At 44.2% G+C, this 25,631-nt stretch overlaps 1 protein-coding gene across 1 annotated transcript in view; it reads right to left on the reverse strand.

Annotated features, from left to right (window-relative positions):
• commd1 (copper metabolism (Murr1) domain containing 1) overlaps positions 1-19,094 on the reverse strand; it is a 90,676-nt gene extending 71,582 nt beyond the window's left edge. Inside the window, exons 1-2 of the mRNA XM_060899080.1 lie at positions 18,898-19,094; positions 8,279-8,566 (exon numbers count right to left, since the gene is read on the reverse strand). Coding sequence (XP_060755063.1) covers positions 8,279-8,566; positions 18,898-19,071 — 462 coding nt within the window. The 5' untranslated portion in view covers positions 19,072-19,094. The remainder of the gene's footprint in view (positions 1-8,278; positions 8,567-18,897) is intronic.
• Between the last annotated feature and the right edge of the window lie 6,537 nt (positions 19,095-25,631).

A 25,631-nucleotide genomic window follows, 5' to 3' on the forward strand; every position in this document is an offset into this window, starting at 1 on the left:
GTAGTGGGGGATAGAGCAGTGGGGATATAGTAGTGGGGATGGCTGTGCCAGGCTAGTAATCTCTACTACACAATGAGGCCTGCTGGTGGTCAGATTTGTCTGCGTCATACAATTCTATGTTATATAGCTGACCCGACCCCAGCCCCCCATCACAGTCAGGAACGACAATGTGGCCCCCAGAGAAAAAAAAAAGTTTGGTGACCCCTGCTCTAAAGACTGCTTGTTGTGTGTGAAAACCACAGCAGTTTCTGAAATACTCAAACCTTCATGCTCCATCTGGGTCAAACCAACACCCAGGCCACAGTGAAATGAAAAAGTCACACTTCTCTGCAAGATCGCCATGTTTCCTGTTCTGATGAATGAAGTGAGAAAAGCGTTAGCAGCGTAAACTATTTACAACCTGTTGAATTCTGTTGTGTAATATAAACTCCTTAAGTTATTAGAGATAAAAGTGGAGCAAAGAAAAAAAAACCCTGAACTTTTGAAAGCCAAACTAAGATGGTGGGTGGGGTGGGGGGGCACAACGTCCCCCGAAAAAATTTTAAGAACATACACTACCGTTCAAAAGTTTGGGGTCACTTTGAAATGTCCTTATTTTTGAAAGAAAAGCTCTGTTCTTTTCAATGAAGATCACTTTAAACTAATCAGAAATCCACTCTATACATTGCTAATGTGGTAAATGACAATAGAGATCTTGCAGTCACGTGACCGGAAAGTACACAACCGCCATCTTGTCGGTCAAAAACACCGCTGAATACTGCTGCACTCGTGTACAGAATGGATCAATTTCAACCGACGGACTACACGGATCATTTTTCTAATGAACAGATCACTAGATATATGTCTAAAATAAACGATCTACAGATTTGTGACCCTTATGGCTTACCGGACGGAGTTTTCACGACCGGATGTTGAACTGCCAGCGGAATACCCAGACGTGTATGATTACCTCATTAACTTTCCCTCGCTGTTCAGTGGTGAAGCACTACGTGCCTATAAATCTCTGGACAGTTATCTTTACAGAAATTCAGGATTTGTCAGCGACTCAGATGTGGCATCTCGTAAACAAGAATCCTCATTGGACGGGTAAGTCACTTAAGTATTGAGTATAGCACTGACCAGCCGATTATAGAATAGAATAAGGTAATTCCAGCTGTAATTCCAAATTGTCCGTCTTGTTTACATGGATCTGGCGTTGGAGAGGTAGAGGCTTGGCAGTGGAGGTTTGAGTGGCTGTTTTCTGAGCTTAGTCAACAGGCCGGCTCTGCCTGTAGCCTCGCTTTTGCTTCCGCTCCCGGCGCCGCCTCCTTCGCTTTGCTTCCGATAACAATCCGCGGAGACCCCGCTGGTCTCGCCATCTCGTCCGGAATTTTTTTTTTTTTTTTTCCCTCGTCCGGAATGTTGTGCATGCGATGGAAATCGCTACAAACCATCATTTTCTGCTGGAAACCAATGTCCAGTAAGTCCATACGGTTGTAGTGGATATTGAAGTCCGGTACAGACGAACAACACGCAAAAATACACATAAAAAACGTGCACAGGTAGGGAGAGCTTGTAGCCGCAGCCGTTGTAGTAGAATTGTATATAGTAGGGTTTTCCAGAAGAAAAGGTAGAAGTAGAAGCAGAAGTAGAAGTAGAAGGCGGAATATGGCATTTGACCGACAAGATGGCGTCTGTCACAAACTGGATCGGCTGTGACATCACATTCAAGTGCTCCATTCTAGCTGCAAATGTCTGGTTTTTGGTGTAATATCTCCATAGGTGTATAGAGGCCCATTTCCAGCAACTCTCACTCCAGTGTTCTAATGGTACAATGTGTTTGCTCATTGCCTCAGAAGGCTAATGGATGATTAGAAAACCCTTGTACAATCATGTTAGCACAGCTGAAAACAGTTGAGCTCTTTAGAGAAGCTATAAAACTGACCTTCCTTTGAGCAGATTGAGTTTCTGGAGCATCACATTTGTGGGGTCGATTAAATGCTCAAAATGGCCAGAAAAATGTCTTGACTATATTTTCTATTCATTTTACAACTTATGGTGGTAAATAAAAGTGTGACTTTTCATGGAAAACACAAAATTGTCTGGGTGACCCCAAACTTTTGAACGGTAGTGGAACATAACATGCAAAACCCTGCCTTCTAGTACATTTTAGTACTTATTTTCACTTAAAGTGCTGATGACACGTTTTTGACATCTTTGGCGATGTTTTATAACATAAAAAGTAATTCCCGATGATCCATATATTAATTCACGAAGACAAGTTATGATAAAAAACGCGGCTATTTGGGCAAATTTGACGGGGCTGCAGCACCCAGGAGACGAAGGAGGAGGAGGAGCTATATGACGTCAGCGAAAGAACCTTCCTCCTAACTTACCAGTTTGTTGTTGATGCGACAGGTGTTCAGTTTATCATTATTAGTATTATTATTATAAATTATTATAATATAATATAGTTATTATGCCTTCGCGTTGTGTTGCCGGCTTTTGCTCCAAAACCCACAAGGATGTAAGTTTATTCAGGTTTCCCAGAGATCCCGAGCTGCATGCGAAGTGGGTGAAGCAAGTCAGGCGCACTCGTGACAAGTGGGAGCCCTCACCAACATCCGTCCTGTGCTCTGAACACTTCGATTTGGATTGTTTTGACACCCTTCCCAGCTTAAAAGAATCTCTTGGGTGTTCAGTTCAGCACAAACGTGTGTTGCTGCCATCAGCAGTGCCTACAGTATTCCGGAGGGGGTCTACTAGTAGCTATGCCGGATCCAGCAGTCGCCTGGGACAAGCCGACTCCTCCAAAGACAGTCCTCCTGTCAGAACATGTGTTGAGAAACGACATAAGATAAAGGTACGTAGAGCTATAGAGTGCTCCGACATGATGCTAAAAATAGTAACCATGCGGTCTGCGCGGCCATCTTGGAAGTGACTCGCTCCAGAGCGCTCATAGAGTACACATCATAGAGTACACATTCATGATGATCATAAATGTAATCAAAGTCGGCGTGATATCAGTCATGTATTTGCTTGTGAAAGCTTGTTTCTCAAAGCAAACACTGAGGGAAAGCTAACTTAGCCAGACAAGTAGGCTACAGATTGTCATTTGCTTACGCTGATGTAGGTTATCAAATATTTTGCTTCATTCAAGGATAAAACTAAGAAGCCATAAACTAGAAGACGTGCCTGCCAATATTATCCTAAATGTATCACGGATCAGGCATAGTCGTAAGCTTATTACGTTAGCCGTTTGCATGCTCCATTAGGAACTATGTATTCAGTGTAGCATACGGCTTACATGATATAAGCAGTGTTTACACATGCAAGACAACAATACACAATATTAAAATATTGATTCCGTAACATTTTGAACAAATACGGGTTGACCTACCAATCCTCGTTATCCAACCTTGTGGTGTTCAATGCTGGGCTGTCTGCCTGTCCGCTGTCCATCTCGGGGTCGGAGTCGCTCTCGGATTGCACAGTAACAGGTTCAAACCTGTACGGTTGGATGCACCCATGTTCATCACTTGATTCTTCCAATCTATCCCACTCACAACACAATTCTAGACTCCCAGAAGAGGAAGAGCTAGAAAGTTCACCGGCGTTTTCATGCGCCATTTCCATTGAGTAGACAGCCAGTGAACCGCAGCGTGTTCTCCCGCTGACGTCACAACATGGCCGCAAGCCACGGACCCAGTTTTCTTGCGCTGTGCAATTAAAAGTTGGATATTCGCGTAACAACAGCTTCTTTTCACGTAATTATAACAGAAATCTAACGTGTTTGCCATGTTGTATAGTTTATTTAAGAAAATTGCAGAGTCATGTTCGTGTCATCAGCCCTTTAAACAAGTTATAACTTTTAAGCCTTTCTCTTTCGTGTACATTAATGATTAACATGTCAAAAATATCAAATTTAATTCTCCTAATTAATGAGTAATTTTACTCCCAAAACAGTACTGTTAAAAAGTAAAGGTCTGTTAGAGTTTCTAAAGCTTTCAGGTTTCAATGTTGGGGACGTTGAGCCTCGTTTATCAATCTTTTAGTAGAGTTGTGCGTTTGCAGAAGCTAAAGTGAACTAAACATTTCCAATTCAGATTTATGCGAGTTGAAGCCAATTGTTTACATTAGTTTGTATTGTCTGTAAATTTAAACACACCAATGAATACCAAATTTCTCATGTAAATCAGGGGCGTAGGGTGTGTGTGTGTGTGTGTGTGTGTGTGTGTGTGTGTGTGTCACACACTGACCGGCAGCCTGAGTGCATTATGTAACAAAAAATAATTACCATTGCTAGTTTTAGGCAGCTTAGAAACCGGCTGTAAAGGATTTATTCTTGACCAAGGAGGCAGTAATTTATTTTGTGACTGTAAAGGATTTATTCTTGACATTAATTTATTTGGTGACCCTCTGTTCAGCTAGAAACAGTATTTTTGTTTAAAATTCCATTACTATCGCAAGAACATATGTGACCCCTCACCGGATACAGGGACACATGTCGGCCGAATCGAATCCAAGATAATCGCAAAAGAAGCATTTTTTTTCGAAATTTGTGATTTTTATTTTTTTTCCATCATGTGCAAGTTGAGATCTTGAAGAATGCAATCAGTATTTCAGATAATAGATTGTTTTGTTGGAAAAGCATACATTTTTTGTTGCAAATTGTCTCGTTTTTGTCAGGACTGTAGCCTGCTGGGGGGTGTGGGTAAATTACCATATGGGCCATTCACATGATGATTTAAGTCTTTTGTTTTGTTTTTTTCCGCGAATCAGCTGTATGATACGAGCTGAGCGCATGGCTACTTAACTGCATACAGGCGTGTGATTTCACTATGGAATGAGTTACTAAACAGAGCGCAGAGGAGCAAACACCGCGAAGCAAACAGACACTCGGTATTTACATCGGAGATCACCATTTCTAGCAAAAAAAACCACAACCTCGTTTTCCAGATTGAATGGAATACTTGAATGATCGGATGATACACGGACCGTTCTAGGACTACATTCCATCGGAGGCATTGATGTGTGCAAGGCGCCGTTTCTCTTTCTGATGGGGTGAGTTTATTAATCTAAGGCTGTGTGGTTATTTTTGCATGTAACGGAGAGTGTTATGGTTTGGTTAAGCCTAGGTCACAACCGGACGTACGATTTTTTGGCCGTGTGATTTTTGGCGTTTCCCAAATCGCTGCGTTTTTTTGTTGTTGTTGTTCACGGAGAAAGACGCGCGTTGGCCGTAAGTTTGTCTTGCAACCTGAAAAAACCGTAAGCGCCCGTAGAGTTTGTTTGACATGACGACGAACCTCTGCGGCCGGTCTGCGGCTCGAAAATCAGCACATCACACGCGCGCTCTCGTGCGTTTCATGCGCGCTCTCTCGTGCATTTCTTGCGTTTTTTTGCATGTAGACCGGCCGTAGGAGCGCGTACTGTACGGCCGGTTGTGACCGAGGCTTTACATGAAACTAGTGTTGTGTTAGTTGTGTCATCATCGTGCTATCTTTCTTTCTTACGGTGTGAGTAATTTTTCAACCACAAAACGTTAAAGTATACTTTAGGACTTATTTTCGTACTTCATAATTGTGTTGGGCATACTTTGCATGGAAGGAAAATTGACGTGGTGATCTTTGTTTACATGAAAGTAGTATCATGCTAGCTCGTAGGGGGTAGGGCTTTCCTTAATGTCATGCAAATGAGCAGCATTATGTGCTCATTTGCATGACATTATTATGTGCCCGCCCTACACCCAGAGTAGCTGAGATGGAAAACTTTGAGGGCGATTTTCTCCCTTTTCTGTTTTAAGAAGTATACACTTTCAAAAGGCCACATATTCTTCAAATATTGTCAGATCTCCACATGGAAGGCATCATTGGAAAGCTTAGAAACTGTACTTTCTGAATCTGCCAATAACTCAAAATGCCCCCGGGCAGACACGTGTCCCTGGATTCTGTGATCTGCCACATATTGCTCTGTGTTATGAAGAATAGGCTGTGCGTAATATTGATATCTTTGATATCTGTCTGAACATTCTATCAGAACATTCTGCTTATTGATATGAAATGTGTAAGAACATTCCAAGGTCCTCACTCACACACACCCTCACTCACACACACCCTCACTCACACACACCCTCACTCACACACACCCTCACTCACACACACCCTCACTCACACACCCTCAAGGCCTCTGCATGCTCTTGCGACAAGGCTTTCGCAGATAGCTTTTCGCAGACAGTTGTAATTTATTGTTGAGCGGGGAGTAATAGGCGTGCGCGATGTTACTCACCGGCACAACGCAAGGGGGCGCGAAGTCGCTAGGAGTAGTTGGTGGGTGTGGTTAGTGGAGTGTTTATCCTCCGGTTACTTATAATGACTACCGTATTTTCTGGACTATAGAGCGCACCTGTATATAAGCCGCATCCGCTCTATTTTTAAAAAAATAAATAAATAAAAGATATACAAGCCGCACCGGGCTATAAGCCGCAGATATCTATGTTGAAAAATTAGATATTTACTGCATGTACAGAACGATTTTGTACTGTAAACGTACATGTATGTACCTGAACAGATTCTTTCCGAACAGTGCCTTTTAACACGGCAGCAACTTTGCTGATTAAAACGGAACAGAACCAAGAGAAAATAACCGGCATTTATTTACCTTCATTTCTCCTGTGTTTGAAACCACAAGTCACTTTAATCATCTTCGCTGGATTTGAAAATAATTACCAGTTAGTAATTTGTCGTGCGTGTTCTATCTGCTAAAGATCTGCTAATTCTTCTTTGCATTGATTTTTCGTCTATCTTATTTTTGATTCTACTTCCGGTTAGAGCGCCCCTAGCGGTGGAAGAAAAATCCACAGAATAGCCGCACCTTTGTATAAGCCGCATGGTTCAAAACCTAGGAAAAAAAGTAGCGGCTTATAGTCCAGAAAATACGGTAGAACTTTTTTTTTTTTTTTAATAATGACTAGAACTGGAGTCGTATAGATATACATACTTCCTCAATCAACCGCTCTTCGTGCTGCTCCATCTTCGCTCACGTTTTTAAAAATGGCGGTCGTGAAAACAAAACAAACCGGGAAAGTAGGGAAGCGGAAGTGCGTGTACAGCAGATGTAGAGTGGACCAATCAGAGCCCTCTTGTCTGCGAGGCTTCTGCGGTGGTCACAATTTTTGGGAGGTGCGCGCAGAGCGTCTGCGAAGGTGGGGGGGCTACGCAGACACTGTCTGCGACGCTATCTGCGAGGACTGGGTTGTCAGCATAAATTGGCCTTCACTCACACACCCTCACCCACACGTATAAAAGCTTTCTGTATTCTCTCGTCTTCGGCGAAGCTGTGAATAAAGACGGTGAAACTAATTTCTGGGTTCCTGTCTGTTTCACGATTCGCCCCAGAATTCTGGGTGGCACGAGGGGACTGATCTGCGAGAGTGTGATCGCTCCGGTTGGGCGCAAGAGGAAGAGACGGTGAATCTCTGACCTAACACCGGCTCTTCCATTATTATCGTTTTCTTGATGATGTGTTCTAGAAACGGCACTAAAACTTCGCTTCGAAGCCACAAAATGCAACTTTAATGGAAAAATATATATAATAAATTGCTTACCTCTCTTCACGTCGAAAGAAGGAGGAAAGTTTTGCTTGTTTTGACATGGCGAATTATTAACAAGAGGAAACACTCGTAATTCGCAACTAAAAAGACCGCAGCTACACTGGCAGCTTGAACATGCTTTCTAGTGCGATTGTGTTGCGCTTGTGCAGAACGGTGTCAGTCCTGCGCGCCTTAGCCCGTGCACCTGAAGGCGTGCCTTGGTGCGCGTGCCTAACGAGCTCCGGCACGCACACTGTTAACAAAGAACACCTGTCTTTAAATCAACGAACTATGTTTGGGCTATTTAAGGACCGCGCCCATGCAAGGACGATGCGAAGTATTACGCCGGGTCCAGGAACGCGAAAAATCCGAAAAATAAATTTCTCCATTCCGAAAACCGGAGATTTTCAAGAGTTTTGTCAAATATCCGGATAAATCCGGAAGACTTTCATCCCTGATTTATGACCAAGGTAGCAGGACATCAGATTTTCTAACAAGGCAGGAATGTCGACCATAAAATCGCGAAACCTGATAAGGTCAAAAACCTCAGTAAAATGATTAAAGCAGGGGCGTCGTGCGTCCTCGGTTTCTCACACGCCCACAAATGATTGCTAATGACAGAGTTATAGGCGATAAACAGTTCGAGAAGGCCATACGGTTTTCTTTTCTTTTAGTTAAATCAAAAACAGTGAATCCTTCGACTCTGACCTGGCCATTTCGTCCCAGCTCGAGCTCCACCAGAGCCACGGGGCTGTTGGATGTTTGCCCCCTGCTGGTGGCGGTCTGTAGGTCCACCCTCCAGCTCAACCCCCTCAGCGCAGGCTCCCAGCGGCTCTGTGCCAGCAGGCTGTCTCGCACCCGGGCGCGGTGCCCCTTCCAGAAACGTGCCAGAGCTGCCGCCTGCTCCGAGGTCATACCGCCACCACCCTGCTTACGCGTCTGAGCAGTCAGGAACGCCTCCAGCTGGGCCTGGTCCATATCCGCGACGGCTACAGACTGAGCACAGGACAGAGGGAAGAACAAGAAGAAGAAGAAGGAGGAGGAGGAGAGGGGCTTTTGTTACATGCTTTACTGCGACTTTATCAGAGATATTCCACAGGAAAACCCCCGAGACATCATTTCATCATTACTAGGAGTGAAAATAAATAAAATACTCCACATGGCCCACATTACTGTACCGAGCCCCCCCCACCATACCTGTCAACCCTCCTGTTTTTCCCGGGAAATCCCTTATTTTGACTTATTTCCCGCTGTCTTCCCGTTTTTTTATTTTCCCGAAAATATCCCGTATTTTCACAATATAAAAAAGTCGGTAGGTCCAGAATTCATGACGCGCCTCTGACAGGAGTTTACAGCAGGAAGTTGGGCCATGAATTCATGTCCCCACCCTCTCAGGCATCAGTAATTACAGAACTCCGTCCGGAGGCGAGGCTGAACAAGTGATTAGGTCCAGTGTTGCCAGATTGGGAGGTTTCCCGCCCAAGTTGGGCGGTTTCAAGTGCATTTTGGCGGGTTTTGAACATATTTTGGGCTGGAAAACATCAGCAGTATCTGGCAACACTGATTAGGTCTGAGGTGAAGATGGCGATGCTAATAGCTAAGAAAAACATTAGCCTCTCTTTCTTTGATGATTTCAACAAGTGCGTGGCTGGAATGTTCCCAGACTCTTCCATCGCAAAGAAATTTTCCATGGGGAAAACGAAAGCCTCCCAAATAATCAAAGGTAAGCTACACATGTTTACATTAAGTATGTCCTGGCTAAGACCTCATAAATAGCCTAGTGTAAACTAATTGGTGTATTAACTGTTTTATCCACTCATTGTCTATTTTATTTTCTATCTGAAACTTACCCATTTTAAATCACTCTTGGTTTAATATCTTATATTACTCTATCTATCTATCTATCTATCTATCTATCTATCTATCTATCTATCTATCTATCTATCTATCTATCTATCTATCTAGTGTTCCGAGGCCATGACTATGGTAAAACCATAATAAATTGCAATGGAATTGAATTTATTGACTGGTTATATAATGACCTTTCTTATTTTAACATAAGATACGTATTTTAGCCCTTAATTTGGGAAATAACTGGTACCACTGAAAGCAAATAAAAATGTATAGTTTATTCACAAATAATAATAAGTTCAACTTATATAGTGCCTTTCAAGAAACCCAAGGACGCTTTACAATTATAGACAAAGAAAAAAAAAATAACAAAAAAATAAATAATAAATGAATAAATAATAAAAAATATAAGTAAAAAGTCCACCGAGTAGGGGGCAGGATGTAATTCCAGTGGTGTAGCAGCCACAGTCCCACCAAAAGGCGCATGAAAATGAGTCCCACATCTCCAGCACAGCCGCCGTGACGCCGCCAGCAGCATCGCTCGAACACCACGCCGTGGATCCACAAAGCGAGCAGAGAAGCTCCGCCACGCAGAGCGCTGGTGTGTCCCAAACCGCCCGCACAACCGCCGCGACGCCACCGAGCAACATCGCTCGGAACATCACGCCAAACGTTAAAGTACAGAGTGCTGGACAACCACGAATGTTAAATGAGCAACGAGCTCACTGCAGTCCACAGCCGGGAGCGCAGGCAGGCATCGGCGGCGAACCAAGGCCTGGAGGGAACCGACGCCCAAAACTGGGTCCGGAGCCACACCACAACCGGCAGACAAATCACTCAAACAAACATCAAACTACACAAACACACTGAAAAAATAAATAAATAAAATGAAAACTGAAAAAGAAAGAAAATAAAATTTAAAAAAAGTTCTGGTGAGAAGCGGCAGCCAGAATGCGCACGACGTACTCTCAACCGGAAACGGAAAAAAAAAAATGCACTCTATAAACCATAAGCATATTGAGTTTGGGTCTTGGCTATCACCAACATGCACCAGAGTACAGGAAATCACAAATATTAGATAGAAAATTGCCCCCCATTCAACTACACACCCACTTTTGGTGAAGGGTATGACTTTCCGAAATTTTCCCTTATTTTGAGTTAAAAATCTGGGAAATATCCCTTTTTTTCAAACCTCAAAGTTGACAGGTATGCCCCCCACCCTAAAAAAAAAAAAAAAAAAAACCAGCATTAAATAAAACCTGGATGAAGTCATGCAACATAATTTAAGTCACACAGACACCAGTGGGATCAAATAAAACTAAGCAACACTGCCATCTAGAGGCTACAGTTTGAAGTGCATATTATTTTAGCGCTGTAATAAGAGGTTTGTTGTTTTTTAAAGCTAGACCGCCTTTCAGATTTTTCAAGTGTAGGTCATAAAAAGAAATTTCCCTGACACCTGATTATCTTTGTTTAGTGGACCGAAAGCTCCAGAATTCGAATCACAGACTTCCAATTTTATTTTACTTCTCATCTCATTATCTCTAGCCGCTTTATCCTTCTACAGGGTCGCAGGCAAGCTGGAGCCTATCCCAGCTGACTACGGGTGAAAGGCGGGGTACACCCTGGACAAGTCGCCAGGTCATCACAGGGCTGACACATAGACACAGACAACCATTCACACTCACATTCACACCCACGGTCAATTTAGAGTCACCAGTTAACCTAACCTGCATGTCTTTGGACTGTGGGGGAAACCGGAGCACCCGGAGGAAACCCACGCGGACACGGGGAGAACATGCAAACTCCGCACAGAAAGGCCCTCGCCGGCCCCGGGGCTCGAACCCAGGACCTTCTTGCTGTGAGGCGACAGCGCTAACCACTACACCACCGTGCCGCCCATTTTACTTCTAATAGAACAATTAATTAAATTTAAGGCCACATGGCCCTAAATCAGGGGTGGGCAATTATTTTTTCCATGGGGCCACGTGAGAAACAGAAAATTTTGTGGAGGGCCGGACCAAAAGGCTGAACTAAATTCTGCATAATATTAATTGTATTTCTTTATATAAAGCAATAAATAACATTGTTTTTACAAGCTGCTAAGACTGGTAAGAGTATGGAAAAAACAAGGTTGCCTTACAAAAAATGTCATTTATTCAATCAAACTTCCCAAAACAATGGTTAACAAAATGTGAACGTTTGTACCATTTTTTTTCAGTCACATTCACCCCAAAACACAATAAAGACATCACAATATTGTCTTTCTACTCCAAATATCAAACAAGATACATCATATTATAATAATGATGCCATGTCGATTCAGTGTAGGTATCAGATCTACAGATCGGCTCGGGCGCCTGCTGGTGACATCACACTGTGTGATTGGCTGGACCGTTTGAAGGATGACGTACAAGTTTGTGGTTGCTCTGGACAAATTACGGAAGTAGTTATCGCGGGATTAGGTTTCGTGAGATTTCATGTCGCGCGCATTGCGTTTTTGTTGAACACAACTTCAAAATAAAAGCAATGCACATTCAGTCCATGCATGAGGTAAAATTAGAAAATACGTTTATTTTGTAATTTCTAATTAACCTTACGCGGGCCGGTCAGAACGAACCAAAGGGCCGGATGAGGCCCGCGGGCCGGAAAATGCCCAGGTCTGCCCTAAATTCTCCGCTATTATTTCTTGCTTCACCGTGATGCAATACAAGATACTACGTCATGCATCACATCCCGTGGTGGGCTTTCCCCGTTTGCACAAGGCATCGTGGGATACAAATTTGAAATAGGAGAGGAAAATGGAGGACGCGAGTGTGCGAATGAAACGTGAAAGACAGACTAACGGAAAGCGAGAAGAAAAGACGTTATGTTATATACGAAGGAAAGGAAACGCAGGAAATATCAAACTAATAAATAGCAGCGGTCAGTGAGCACCTCGGTGTGATCAGCTGTTCGTTTAGCGACAGAATGATGGAACGGTCAATGAACGCTCAAAGGTAAACCTACGCATGCGCACACACACACACGCGCGCACATGGACTTCCTCTGTCTGCTTGACTGTGCAAAGCAAGCGGTTTCATGCACATTATTTGCTTTAATCCCTTCAAATTAAATAACTTCCCAGCCACAGAACAGAATGGCCTGATATTTTGAGAGATATTACAGAAAGAAACATCTATCACAATGAGCACATTTCAGACAGAACTAAATTTCACCGATTTTATGAAATCGAAAGGCCGTCTACTTTTAAAGGTGGGGTATGAGATTTTTTCAGGAGTATTTTTTACCATATTGCTTGAAAAGCTCCTCACACCCATGTTGCAAGCAGTACAATAGAAGGTTTGACCCAAAAACGAAATATTTTAATCCAGTCTACAGTGTAAAATAAAGGAAAAACGCCATCCAATCCTATAGAGGTACCACCTCAAAATGATTGGATACTGACACGTCAATCAAACTGAAGCCCGCGAGCAGCCCGGCCCTTGTGTGTGTGTGAGAGCGAGCGAGCAGAGTGTCACACAGAGCACAGGATTTTCTCAGTGCGCTCCCTCCAAACAACGGGGATTTACACGAAAACGGAAGAAGATATTCACAAAATTCTTTCACAGTGAGCGCCACAAGGCTCCCCTGAACACACTGATGTAATTTTTTTTGTCTGTAGTGTAAAAACTGATGTCACTAGAGCGAGTTAAAAACGAGTGACTTTTCTGCCAAGTTTATAATGGCAGTCTATGTGGCTGCGCGGCTGTGCTCTCTTCACTTTCAGGCTTCTCATTCAAAAACTGCAAGTCCTATCGTGTAGGTAGACACATTGTGTGAATCAGGACAAGTGTGGCTACTACTTTTGAGAAAATTGTGTGTGTAGAGTGAAAATTGGGGCTGAAAACACAGCTTAAATGAGAAAGTTTGAGCTATTTTTCCAAGCTCTCTACACTCTGCTCCACTGGTGTGTAACACAATAGACACCCATTATAAAGGCTGATTTTCTCAGGCTTTATAAGGGGGAGGAGGGGTGGAGACGCGGGGGGTGGGAGCATGGCGAGGGCGGGCGTGTTTCTTTTCAAAATATGGCTTGCGGGAACCGTTATTCCAAAATCTCATACCCCACCTTTAAGGTCAATCATGGCTCCGCTGCCTTTACATTCCTGAAGCTCGACAAAATGAATAGTTTGAGACAAACACAGGAAATCGTTGATGCCTCAAGAGAACCAGGGACCCTGGAGATGCAAGTTTTTGTCTCTTACCCCTTTTTTCCACCAACAGCGGACGGGTTCTGTCGATTCACACGCCAAACTTTGAACCGTTCAGGCCTGAGTTTCCCAAAAGCATCACAGCACAAAAATCATTGTTAAATGGTCGAGTGAGCAAGCATCACAATGAACTCTCTCTCTCTCCCCTAGTTAAGATGCTTTTGGGAAACCCACCCCGGAGCATTTCGACCAAAAATAAACTGTTTGGAACCTGAAAACTTGTTTCCCAGGTGGAATTCAAATGCTGCTGGTTTTTCCAGTGCAAACTGTGACATCAGTGGGCGTGTCATTAGTTTGGAGATGAAGCAGAGCGCCGGAATGAGAACGCAATGGAAAGGGATACATCTTCAGGGGGAAAAAAAAAGGACAGAAAACAAATATCTGCAAAGACAGAAAAGCTCGACGGTGATCAATCAATCAATGCGCACCATTGCTACATCTTGCGAAGATGGTTTAATTTAATTTCACGTAGTTTGTAACAGGGAAAGCATACAGGGCAAAGATTTGATTTTCAACCCCTTTGTTTTGGCATAGAATTTTTTTTTATTATTATTATACCAGATGCCCTTCCTGACGCAACCCTCTCCAATCTATCCAGGCTTGGGACCAACACTAAAGGGGTCGATGCTGCACCGATGTATTTTGTTGCGATATATCTTACACCGGTGTAAATTTTGTGCAGCGTTCACACGTCACAAACCTGCTTACTAGAGAGAAGCGTGTTAGCACCGGTGCAGCCCCACTTGCGTTCACACGGCAGTTTTTGCGACGTGCTATACGATAGTAATAATGCGGAAATGAAATATGCGCATGCGTGAAAATGTACTTCCTTTTCCCGGTTGTCATGGCATCACCAAGCGCCGGGAAAACAACGTGGATGAAGACACCAGTGTTGCCAGATACAGCTGACGTTTTCCAGCCCAAAATATGTTCAAATCCGCCAAATTGCACTTAAAACCGCCCAATCTGGCAACGCTGGAAGACACGCAGTTCTGTTGTTGTTGATATTCGCCATTTTGGAAGCGCAAAACACCAGGATGCAAATTATGCAATGCCCGTATGTAATCAACCCCTGTAGCGTTCAGACGTCCCATTTTATATCGGTGCTGCCCCGCAAACTAGCCTTTACTCCGGAGTAAATTTCTTAAACCACCTCCCGAGCAGGGTTAGATTTGCACCGGTTTAAGCAGCTTTCAGGGGCGACACCGGTATAACTTTGTACCGTGTGAACGCTCTACCGGGGCAGCCCCGGTGCTACACCGGAGTAAAAGTTGCCGTGTGAACACCCCTTAAGTATACACCAGCTTGTGCAACCCCAGTGGCTGGGCATTTTACCACACCTGCAAGTCCCTGAACTATGAGGGAAACCAGAGAACATGCAAACTCCACACAGAAAGGCCCCCCATCAGCCGTGGGGTTCAAACCCGAAACCTTCTTGCTGTGAGGCGACAGTGCTAACCACTTCACCACCTGTTTACTCCTGTTGTGAATTGTGCCACACCCTTGATTAGAATGGTTCCACTCAAAACTGATAAAAAATATGCAACAAGATTCAAAGAATCCTGAATTTGGTTCAAGAGAACAGAACCCGTAGCATGTTGGTTTAAAAGAGGGTATGTGCGGAGTTTCTCATGTTCTCCCCGTATCCATGCGGATTTCCTCCCATACACGTTGCAGAAGACCTGTCTCGCTTCCGTTCCAAGCATCTTACCACCACCTGCAAAGTGACAGAGTCGCAATACGCAGACGACAATGCCGCCCCGGCTCACTCAGCGGTCAGTTGACAACTTTTGCTCTGCGTACTCCCACGCCGGTCTGACCATCAACACTGGAAAGACCAAGATCCTGGTACAACCACCACCGCGCATGGACCCACCCGTCTGCAACTTCTCAATCGCAGGAGCTAACATCGACTGTGTGGAATACTTCCCCTACCTTGGAAGCCTGCTCTCTGTCCAGTGAAATTCCGCCAAAGACGTTGAAAACAGGCTCTGGGCAGCGAACCTCACCAACACTGCACTGCCCTCACTAACACTGCACTGCCCTCACCAACACTGCACTCACAAACACACTAACAATGCCCTCACCAACACTGCACTGCCCTCACCAACACTGCCCTCACTAACACTGCACTCACAAACACACTAACAATGCCCTCACCAACACTGCACTGCTCTCACCAACACTGCCCTCACCAACACACTAACACTGCCCTCACCAACACACTACACTGCTCTCACCAACACTGCCCTCACCAACACACTACACTGCCCTCACCAACACACTGCATTGCCCTCACCAACACACTGCACTGCCCTCACCAACACTGCACTGCCCTCACCAACACTGCTCTGCCCTCACCAACACACTAACACTGCTCTCACTAACACTGCACTGCACTCACCAACACTGCACTCACAAACACACTAACAATGCCCTCACCAACACTGCACTGCCCTCACCAACACTGCACTGCCCTCACCAACACTGCCCTCACCAACACACTAACAATGCTCTCACTAACACTGCACTGCTCTCACTAACACACTAACAATGCCCTCACCAACACAGTAACAATGCTCTCACTAACACTGCCCTCACCAACACTGCACTGCCCTCACTAACACACTAATAATGCCCTCACCAACACTAACAATGCCCTCACCAACACTAACAATGCCCTCACCAACACTGCACTGCCCTCACCAACACACTAACAATGCTCTCACTAACACTGCCCTCACCAACACAACACTGCCCTCACCAACACTGCTCTCACTAACACTGCACTGCCCTCACCAACACTGCCCTCACCAACACACTACACTGCTCTCACCAACACACTACACTGCTCTCACCAACACTGCACTGCCCTCACCAACACACTGCACTGCCCTCACCAACACTGCCCTGCCCTCACCAACACTGCCCTGCCCTCACCAACACTGCCCTGCCCTCACCAACACACTAACACTGCTCTCACCAACACTGCACTGCCCTCACCAACACTGCACTGCCCTCACCAACACTGCTCTCACTAACACTGCACTGCCCTCACCAACACACTAACACTGCCCTCACCAACACTGCACTGCCCTCACCAACACTGCACTGCCCTCACCAACACTGCACTGCCCTCACCAACACACTAACACTGCTCTCACTAACACTGCACTGCCCTCACCAACACACTAACACTGCCCTCACCAACACTGCACTGCCCTCACCAACACTGCACTGCCCTCACCAACACTGCACTGCCCTCACCAACACACTGCACTGCCCTCACCAACACACTAACACTGCTTTCACTAACACTGCACTGCCCTCACCAACACACTAACACTGCTCTCACTAACACTGCACTGCCCTCACCAACACACTAACACTGCTCTCACTAACACTGCACTGCCCTCACTAACACTGCACTGCCCTCACCAACACACTGCACTGCCCTCACCAACACACTGCACTGCCCTCACCAACACTGCACTGCCCTCACCAACACACTGCACTGCCCTCACCAACACACTGCACTGCCCTCACCAACACACTGCACTGCCCTCACCAACACTGCACTGCCCTCACCAACACACTAACACTGCTCTCACTAACACTGCACTGCCCTCACCAACACACTAACACTGCTCTCACTAACACTGCACTGCCCTCACCAACACACTAACACTGCTCTCAGTAACACTGCACTGCACTCACCAACACACTACACTGCTCTCACCAACACACTGCACTGCCCTCACCAACACACTGCACTGCCCTCACCAACACACTGCACTGCCCTCACCAACACACTGCACTGCCCTCACCAACACACTGCACTGCCCTCACCAACACACTGCACTGCCCTCACCAACACACTGCACTGCCCTCACCAACACACTAACACTGCTCTCACTAACACTGCACTGCCCTCACCAACACACTAACACTGCCCTCACCAACACACTGCACTGCCCTCACCAACACACTGCACTGCCCTCACCAACACACTAACACTGCTCTCAGTAACACTGCACTGCACTCACCAACACACTACACTGCTCTCACCAACACACTGCACTGCCCTCACCAACACACTGCACTGCCCTCACCAACACACTGCACTGCCCTCACCAACACACTGCACTGCCCTCACCAACACACTGCACTGCCCTCACCAACACACTGCACTGCCCTCACCAACACACTAACACTGCTCTCACTAACACTGCACTGCCCTCACCAACACACTAACACTGCCCTCACCAACACACTGCACTGCCCTCACCAACACACTGCACTGCCCTCACCAACACACTGCACTGCCCTCACCAACACACTGCACTGCCCTCACCAACACACTGCACTGCCCTCACCAACACACTGCACTGCCCTCACCAACACACTGCACTGCCCTCACCAACACACTGCACTGCCCTCACCAACACTGCACTGCCCTCACCAACACTGCACTGCCCTCACCAACACACTGCACTGCCCTCACCAACACACTGCACTGCTCTCACCAACACACTGCACTGCTCTCACCAACACTGCACTGCCCTCACCAACACTGCACTGCCCTCACCAACACACTACACTGCCCTCACCAACACTACACTGCCCTCACCAACACACTGCACTGCCCTCACCAACACTGCACTGCCCTCACCAACACTGCACTGCCCTCACCAACACACTGCACTGCCCTCACCAACACACTGCACTGCCCTCACCAACACACTGCACTGCCCTCACCAACACACTGCACTGCCCTCACCAACACACTGCACTGCCCTCACCAACACACTGCACTGCCCTCACCAACACACTGCACTGCCCTCACCAACACACTGCACTGCCCTCACCAACACTGCACTGCCTCACCAACACACTACACTGCCCTCACCAACACTCTACACTGCCCTCACCAACACTACACTGCCCTCACCAACACACTGCACTGCTCTCACTAACACTGCTCTCACTAACACACTGCACTGCCCTCACCAACACACTGCACTGCCCTCACCAACACACTGCACTGCCCTCACCAACACTCTACACTGCCCTCACCAACACACTGCACTGCCCTCACCAACACTCTACACTGCCCTCACCAACACTACACTGCCCTCACTAACACACTGCACTGCCCTCACTAACACTGCTCCTGTTAGCCATCCTGCAGCTACATCCGTTAGCTTCAACCTCTCTTCATACCTTTAAAAGGCCCCTCATTTTGTCGTACAGAGCCCGGAACTCCTCCTGAGGCAGCCCGGGGTAAAGTTCATCTTTCAGCAGCTCCTCCGTGATCTCCGAGTTCCCGTAATAAACTCTCTGCGCGATTCCGCTCAGTAAACCGCTCAGCGATTTCACAGCCTCGGCGTCCGCCATGTTGGCTGTTGACGACGGGGGAGTCACGTGACCCGAAGATCACGTGACCGCGGCGTATTGACCTCTTCTTCTTAGTTTATTGGCAGATTACATCTCTTTGGTGCATACCGCCACCTACTGTACAGGAGTGTGTAAAGGGACTTAGCAGACTATGGCTATTTGATCAAGTAAACAAAAAAAAAAATTAAATCCTTTTCATTAGACCTGAGTTATTGAGAAAAATAAATAGGGATTTAATTTTATCTCTTTGCATTCCTTCTTCTTTCAGGATATTCACTATTCCATTTTCTGCCTCTCTTTCTTTCCACTGTCGTCTGTGTTCTGAGTATCTGTAACAGTTAAATAGAACATGATCTACATCCTCTTTAACTTGGCAGTACCTGCATAACCCATTACTCTTCCCTACTATCTGCAATGCACCATTAAGACATGTGTGACCCAACCTTAGTCTACTATACACAACCTCTTCCCTTCTGTTGAGACCTGTAGCCCTTTTCCCCCAAACATTTCCCTGATTTGAGTGGTAGAACCTGGCATCGTGCTCTGCCTTCCAATCATGTTGCCATTTGATCAGCATTTCTGACTTAAGTTTAGTTTTTGCTTCTCCCTTCCCCATTGAGATATTAATTCCTATATGTTCTTTTTCCAGCATTTTCTTGGCAATTTTGTCAGCCATTTCATTTCCTTTAATTCCAACATGTGCTGGGACCCAACAGAATTGAACTAATATTCCAAGATTTCTAATATTTAATAGCAAATGTCTTGTCTCAATTACCAGATCCTCTCTTACTGTATTACCTGATTCAAGGCTGAGCAAAACTGCAAGTGAGTCAGAGCATATAACAGATCTAAGTGGTTTGATTTCTTCAATCCATCTCAGTGCAGTAATTATTGCAGTTAACTCTATTGTGTATTTCTCACCTTTCTTTCTCACCATACGCCAGGTAGATGATTGTTTCATCTGTCAGCTAGACGTCACTCCTCACAATCTGTCGCCATCTTGTTCTGTCTTCATATATCCGTTCTTCATCCACTTGTTCCATCTCTAGGCCTCTCCTCTCCAGTCCGTCCTTCACTCCCTCCATCCATCTCTTCCTCGGCCTGCCAACAGGTCTTCTTCCTTGTGTCGTCCACTCTAGGTATTTTCTTGGTTTTCTGTCTTCCTCCATTCTTTTAACGTGTCCATACCATCTCAGTTTTGATTTTTCCAATTCCTCTAACAGGGGCGGCACGGTGGTGTAGTGGTTAGCGCTGTCGCCTCACAGCAAGAAGGTCCTGGGTTCGAGCCCCATGGCCGGCGAGGGCCTTTCTGTGCGGAGTTTGCATGTTCTCCCCGTGTCCGCGTGGGTTTCCTCCGGGTGCTCCGGTTTCCCCCACAGTCCAAAGACATGCAGGTTAGGTTAACTGGTGACTCTAAATTGACCGTAGGTGTGAATGTGAGTGTGAATGGTTGTCTGTGTCTATGTGTCAGCCCTGTGATGACCTGGCGACTTGTCCAGGGTGTACCCCGCCTTTCGCCCGTAGTCAGCTGGGATAGGCTCCAGCTTGCCTGCGACCCTGTAGAAGGATAAAGCGGCTAGAGATAATGAGATGAGATGAGATGAGAATTCCTCTAACAGTGATGTAATTCCTAGTTCCTCTCTTATTCTATCATTCCTCATTTTGTCTCTTCTTGTTACCCCTCTTATTAGTCTTAGAACTCTCATTTCGGCAGCTTGTACCTTGGACTTGGTCTTGGTGGTCAGTGTCCAACATTCCGCAGCATATGTTAATATTGGTTTTAATATGGTTTTATATATTATTATCTTGCATTTTCTAGGTACGTATTTATCTTTTAGTATCGGATACAGCATGTTTACATTGGCATTATACTTTTCTATCCTTTTATTGAGTTCCACCTCTTGATCATTTCTTTCATTAAAGTATACTCCTAGATATGTATAATTTTCTCCTTGCATAAGTTGATGTTCCCCTGCCCTGATGTTTAACTCCTCTCTTCTGCGTCCTACAAACATCACTTCAGTTTTATTTTTATTCATTTTCAAACCATTTCTTTCTAGCCCTGTACTCCATCTCTCTATCTCCTCCTGTAGCTGATCTGCCGTGTCAGCTATCACAGCCACGTCATCTGCATAAACAAAAGTTTCAGTGCAGTAATTATTGCAGTTAACTCTATTGTGTATATTGATAAAAAATTACTTAATCTATATCCATAACTTTTGTTAAATTTTGGGATAAAAATCCCAATTCCACAATGACCATTTTGTATATCTTTTGAGCCATCTGTAAATATCTTTACAAACCCATAGTATTTAGATACAAGATGTCTTTCACAGTACATAGCTAATGCCCGTTCATTAGTTTGTTCCATTTTCTCTTTCAGCAGTTCTAGATCAACTTTTGGGACTGGCAACATCCATGGGGGAACTTTGCTCAAAACAAGTGCAGGACTAAAGCTAAAGTCTTTAATTCCATATTCCATAATTCCCCCATGTCATGAACTTTCCACCCAAAACCAGGACTCTTTAATTGGTATTCCCAACAGTTGTTTAGCACAGACAGAGCAGGATTATTTGTACTCCCCATAAGCCTAACCCAGTATGTTAACGACAGTTTCTCAAATCTTAATTTAATTGGGGGTTCCTCAGCCTCGACTAACAGTGCACAGGTAGGCGTTGTTTTGATTGCTCCTAAGGCAATCCTTAGGCCTTTAAACTGAACTCTTTCAAGCTTCCTAATAGATGCTGTACATGCAGAACTATACACTATACATCCATAATCTATGGTTGATCTGATTAGTGCTTTGTATATGTTCATGAGTGATTCTTTATCCGCACCCCAGTGTTGCCCAGAAATCATCCTCATAAGGTTTAATACTTTTTTGCACTTAGTTTCTATATGTACTATGTGATGTTTCCATGTAAGTCTTTCATCCATCACCATCCCCAGATATTTGAATGTTTTTACTCTTTCAAGTGTTTGATTATATAACATTACTTTATAAGTCTCTGGAACCTTCTTTTTAGTAAAAAACATTACCTTAGATTTTTGTATAGAGAACTTGAATCCCCAGTCTATTCCCCACTGTTCTAGTATTTGCATCTCTTTTTGTATGCTTTCCACAATATGTGAAATGTTACGCCCCCTTTTCCAAATCACAGCATCATCTGCATACAATAATCCTTCTCTTCCTTTCTCAAATATGTCATTAATCATGAGGTTGAATAAAATAGGGCTGATGACGCTCCCTTGTGGAATACCACTTTCTACCATGATCTCATCTGATAGTCCATTTCCTACTCTGACCCTCAAGGTACGATGTGATAAAAAGTCAAGAATGTAATTATACATTTTCCCATCAATTCCAATCTTCTCTAATTTGATTAATAGTCCCTCTCTCCACATTGTGTCATAAGCTTTTTCAATATCCAGAAAAACTGCCACCATTACCTCTTTCATAACTAACGTCTTTTCAACCTCATTACAAAGTTTAACAAGAGCATCACTAGTTGATTTACTTCTTCTAAATCCTGTTTGATAGCCTTTAAGCAAGTCTTCCTTTTCCAGAAAGTAATTTAATCTGGCCACTACCAATTTTTCCATTAACTTTCCTAAGTGTGAGGTTAAAGCTATTGGTCTGTAGTTACCTGGATTACTAGGATCTTTCCCAGGTTTAGGAAATGGAAGAATTACTGCCTTTTTCCATAATATGGGTAATTTGCCTTCATTCCAAATTTTATTAAATAGTTCTAGGATCTTTTCTAGCATTTTGTCAGGGAGTTTCCTAAACATGGCATAACATAAATTGTCAATTCCTGGTGATGAATACGCTGTATTAGCAACAGCCATTTTTAACTCTGGTAATGTAAAGTCTTCATCAAGTATTGACCCTGTTCCTGTTTTAGCATTTAATATACCTTTATTTGCTCTTAAAATTTCCTCTTTCCTTTTTTTATAACACTCGTCAAGATGATCTCCTTTATGTATGTTTGCAAATATTTTAGCCAACATATTAGCCTTTTCATTGTCTGATATAGCTTGTAAATTTTTGTCACTAATTAACACAGGAATATTTGATGGCTTATACCTGCCTGACATTTTTTTAACCATCATCCACATCTTATTCAAAGTTGTCTCCCTACCTATTGTAGCACAAAACTGTCTCCAAGATTCCCTTTTGACTTGTTTAATCACTTTCCTTGCTAGAACTTTTTTCCTTTGGTATTCCATAAGATTGTCCATAGTTAATGTTTTACGCAATATTTTGAAAGCTCGGTTTCTGTCTTTAATGACTTCTTGACACTTTTGATTCCACCATGGGACATTCATTTTTTTCTTCTGACTTTTACTGATAGGAATACTTTGACTAGCTGTAGTGATAATAGGAATGGTTGTATTATTATTCACCTGATCTATAGTTTGATCTTTCTCTGGCATGTTTTTCATTTCATTATTGCAACTATATAAAAATTTCTCCCAATCTGCTTTAATAAAATTCCACTTGTGATGTTTGTAACTCTCTTCAATTTTCAGTTCAATTCCTACTCTGCAAAATATTGGAAAGTGATCACTACCAATGCTTGTATTTAGATCAACTTCCCACTCGCATATACTGGCTAATTTCCTGTCTACCAGAGTTAGATCAATACATCTCATCTCATCTCATCTCATTATCTCTAGCCGCTTTATCCTTCTACAGGGTCGCAGGCAAGCTGGAGCCTATCCCAGCTGACTACGGGCGAAAGGCGGGGTACACCCTGGACAAGTCGCCAGGTCATCACAGGGCTGACACATAGACACAGACAACCATTCACACTCACATTCACACCTACGGTCAATTTAGAGTCACCAGTTAACCTAACATGCATGTCTTTGGACTGTGGGGGAAACCGGAGCACCCGGAGGAAACCCACGCGGACACGGGGAGAACATGCAAACTCCACACAGAAAGGCCCTCGCCGGACCCGGGGTTCGAACCCAGGACCTTCTTGCTGTGAGGCGACAGCGCTAACCACTACACCACCGTGCCGCCTAGATCAATACATGATGTTTTATTTTTGTATACATTTATCCTTGTACCAGTACCATTATTTAAACATACAAGCATTCTGTCATTTATCATTTCTTCTACAACTTCCCCATTCAGATCTGTATAATTACTTCCCCATAGACTGTTATGGGCATTAAAGTCCCCACACCATATTTCTCTATGAGATCTTATGAAAATATCTTTCAACAGCCCATTTATTAAAGCTTTACATGGGTTATAATAATTAGCAATTGTATATTTGCCATTATCACCATTAAAAATTTCACTCACAATACAGTCATGCTCTTCAGCTGTTTTTAAATGTCTGTATGATATCCCTTCTTTGATAAAGGTCACACACCCTCCTCCTCTATCTTTTATTCTATCCTGTCTTATACTGTTGTAACCTTTTAAGACAAAATCCAAATGTGGTTTTAACCATGATTCCTGAATGCATCTGGTTTACTGCTTAATTCTTCAACATACCTTTTAAACTCCTGTCCATTTGCAATCAGACTTCTTGCATTCCACTGGAGAATGATAAAAACCATTAGGCATTTAACCAACTTGTGACTCTCCATACTTGCTATTTAACATTTCATGAATTTCATCAGCTTTAGTTATAATACCCAAAAAATCATTTGCAGTTTTTACAACTGATCTAATTCGGTCACTCTTACTAGAATGTTGCATTGTAACATTTACTATGGTACAAATGAATGCAATAAATTCATTTTCCTTAATCAAAAGGGTGTCATTTGTAATGCGTGTTTTACATTCACAACATTTTGGCTCTGGGTTAGGCTTTGTTAGGCCTACCTTTGTTAGCTGAGACATATTGGTCCCATCATCATTCTGTCTTACAAAGCTAGAGCTGTGGGCATAACTTATTGGGGTCCAAGAAACTTGCTTTGATGGAGAGACATTTCTATTAGCATTGGTGTCTTTCTTAGCTTTATTTATTTCCTTTAATGCATCTGCATATGAGACTTGATAAGTTACTTTATATTTCTGGACCTCCTTTGCTTCTTTCTGCCTCTCACATCCTCCATAAGCAGCACTATGCTGACCTCCACAGTTGCAGCATTTTAACTGAGCATTTTCTCCACATTTCCCATATTCATGTCCTTCTCCACACTTTGCACATCTAAGTTTACCCTTACATTGGGCTGCTACATGTCCAAATCGTTGGCATTTAAAACATCGCAAAGGGGGAGGAATATATTCTCTCACTGGGTAGCACATGAAACCCATTTGTATCTTGTCAGGCATTTCATCTCTCATCTCATCTCATTATCTCTAGCCGCTTTATCCTTCTACAGGGTCGCAGGCAAGCTGGAGCCTATCCCAGCTGACTACGGGCGAAAGGCGGGGTACACCCTGGACAAGTCGCCAGGTCATCACAGGGCTGACACATAGACACAGACAACCATTCACACTCACATTCACACCTACGGTCAATTTAGAGTCACCAGTTAACCTAACCTGCATGTCTTTGGACTGTGGGGGAAACCGGAGCACCCGGAGGAAA

The sequence above is a fragment of the Neoarius graeffei genome, chromosome 18 (genome assembly GCF_027579695.1).
Source record: "Neoarius graeffei isolate fNeoGra1 chromosome 18, fNeoGra1.pri, whole genome shotgun sequence".
NCBI classification, from domain to species: domain Eukaryota; kingdom Metazoa; phylum Chordata; class Actinopteri; order Siluriformes; family Ariidae; genus Neoarius; species Neoarius graeffei.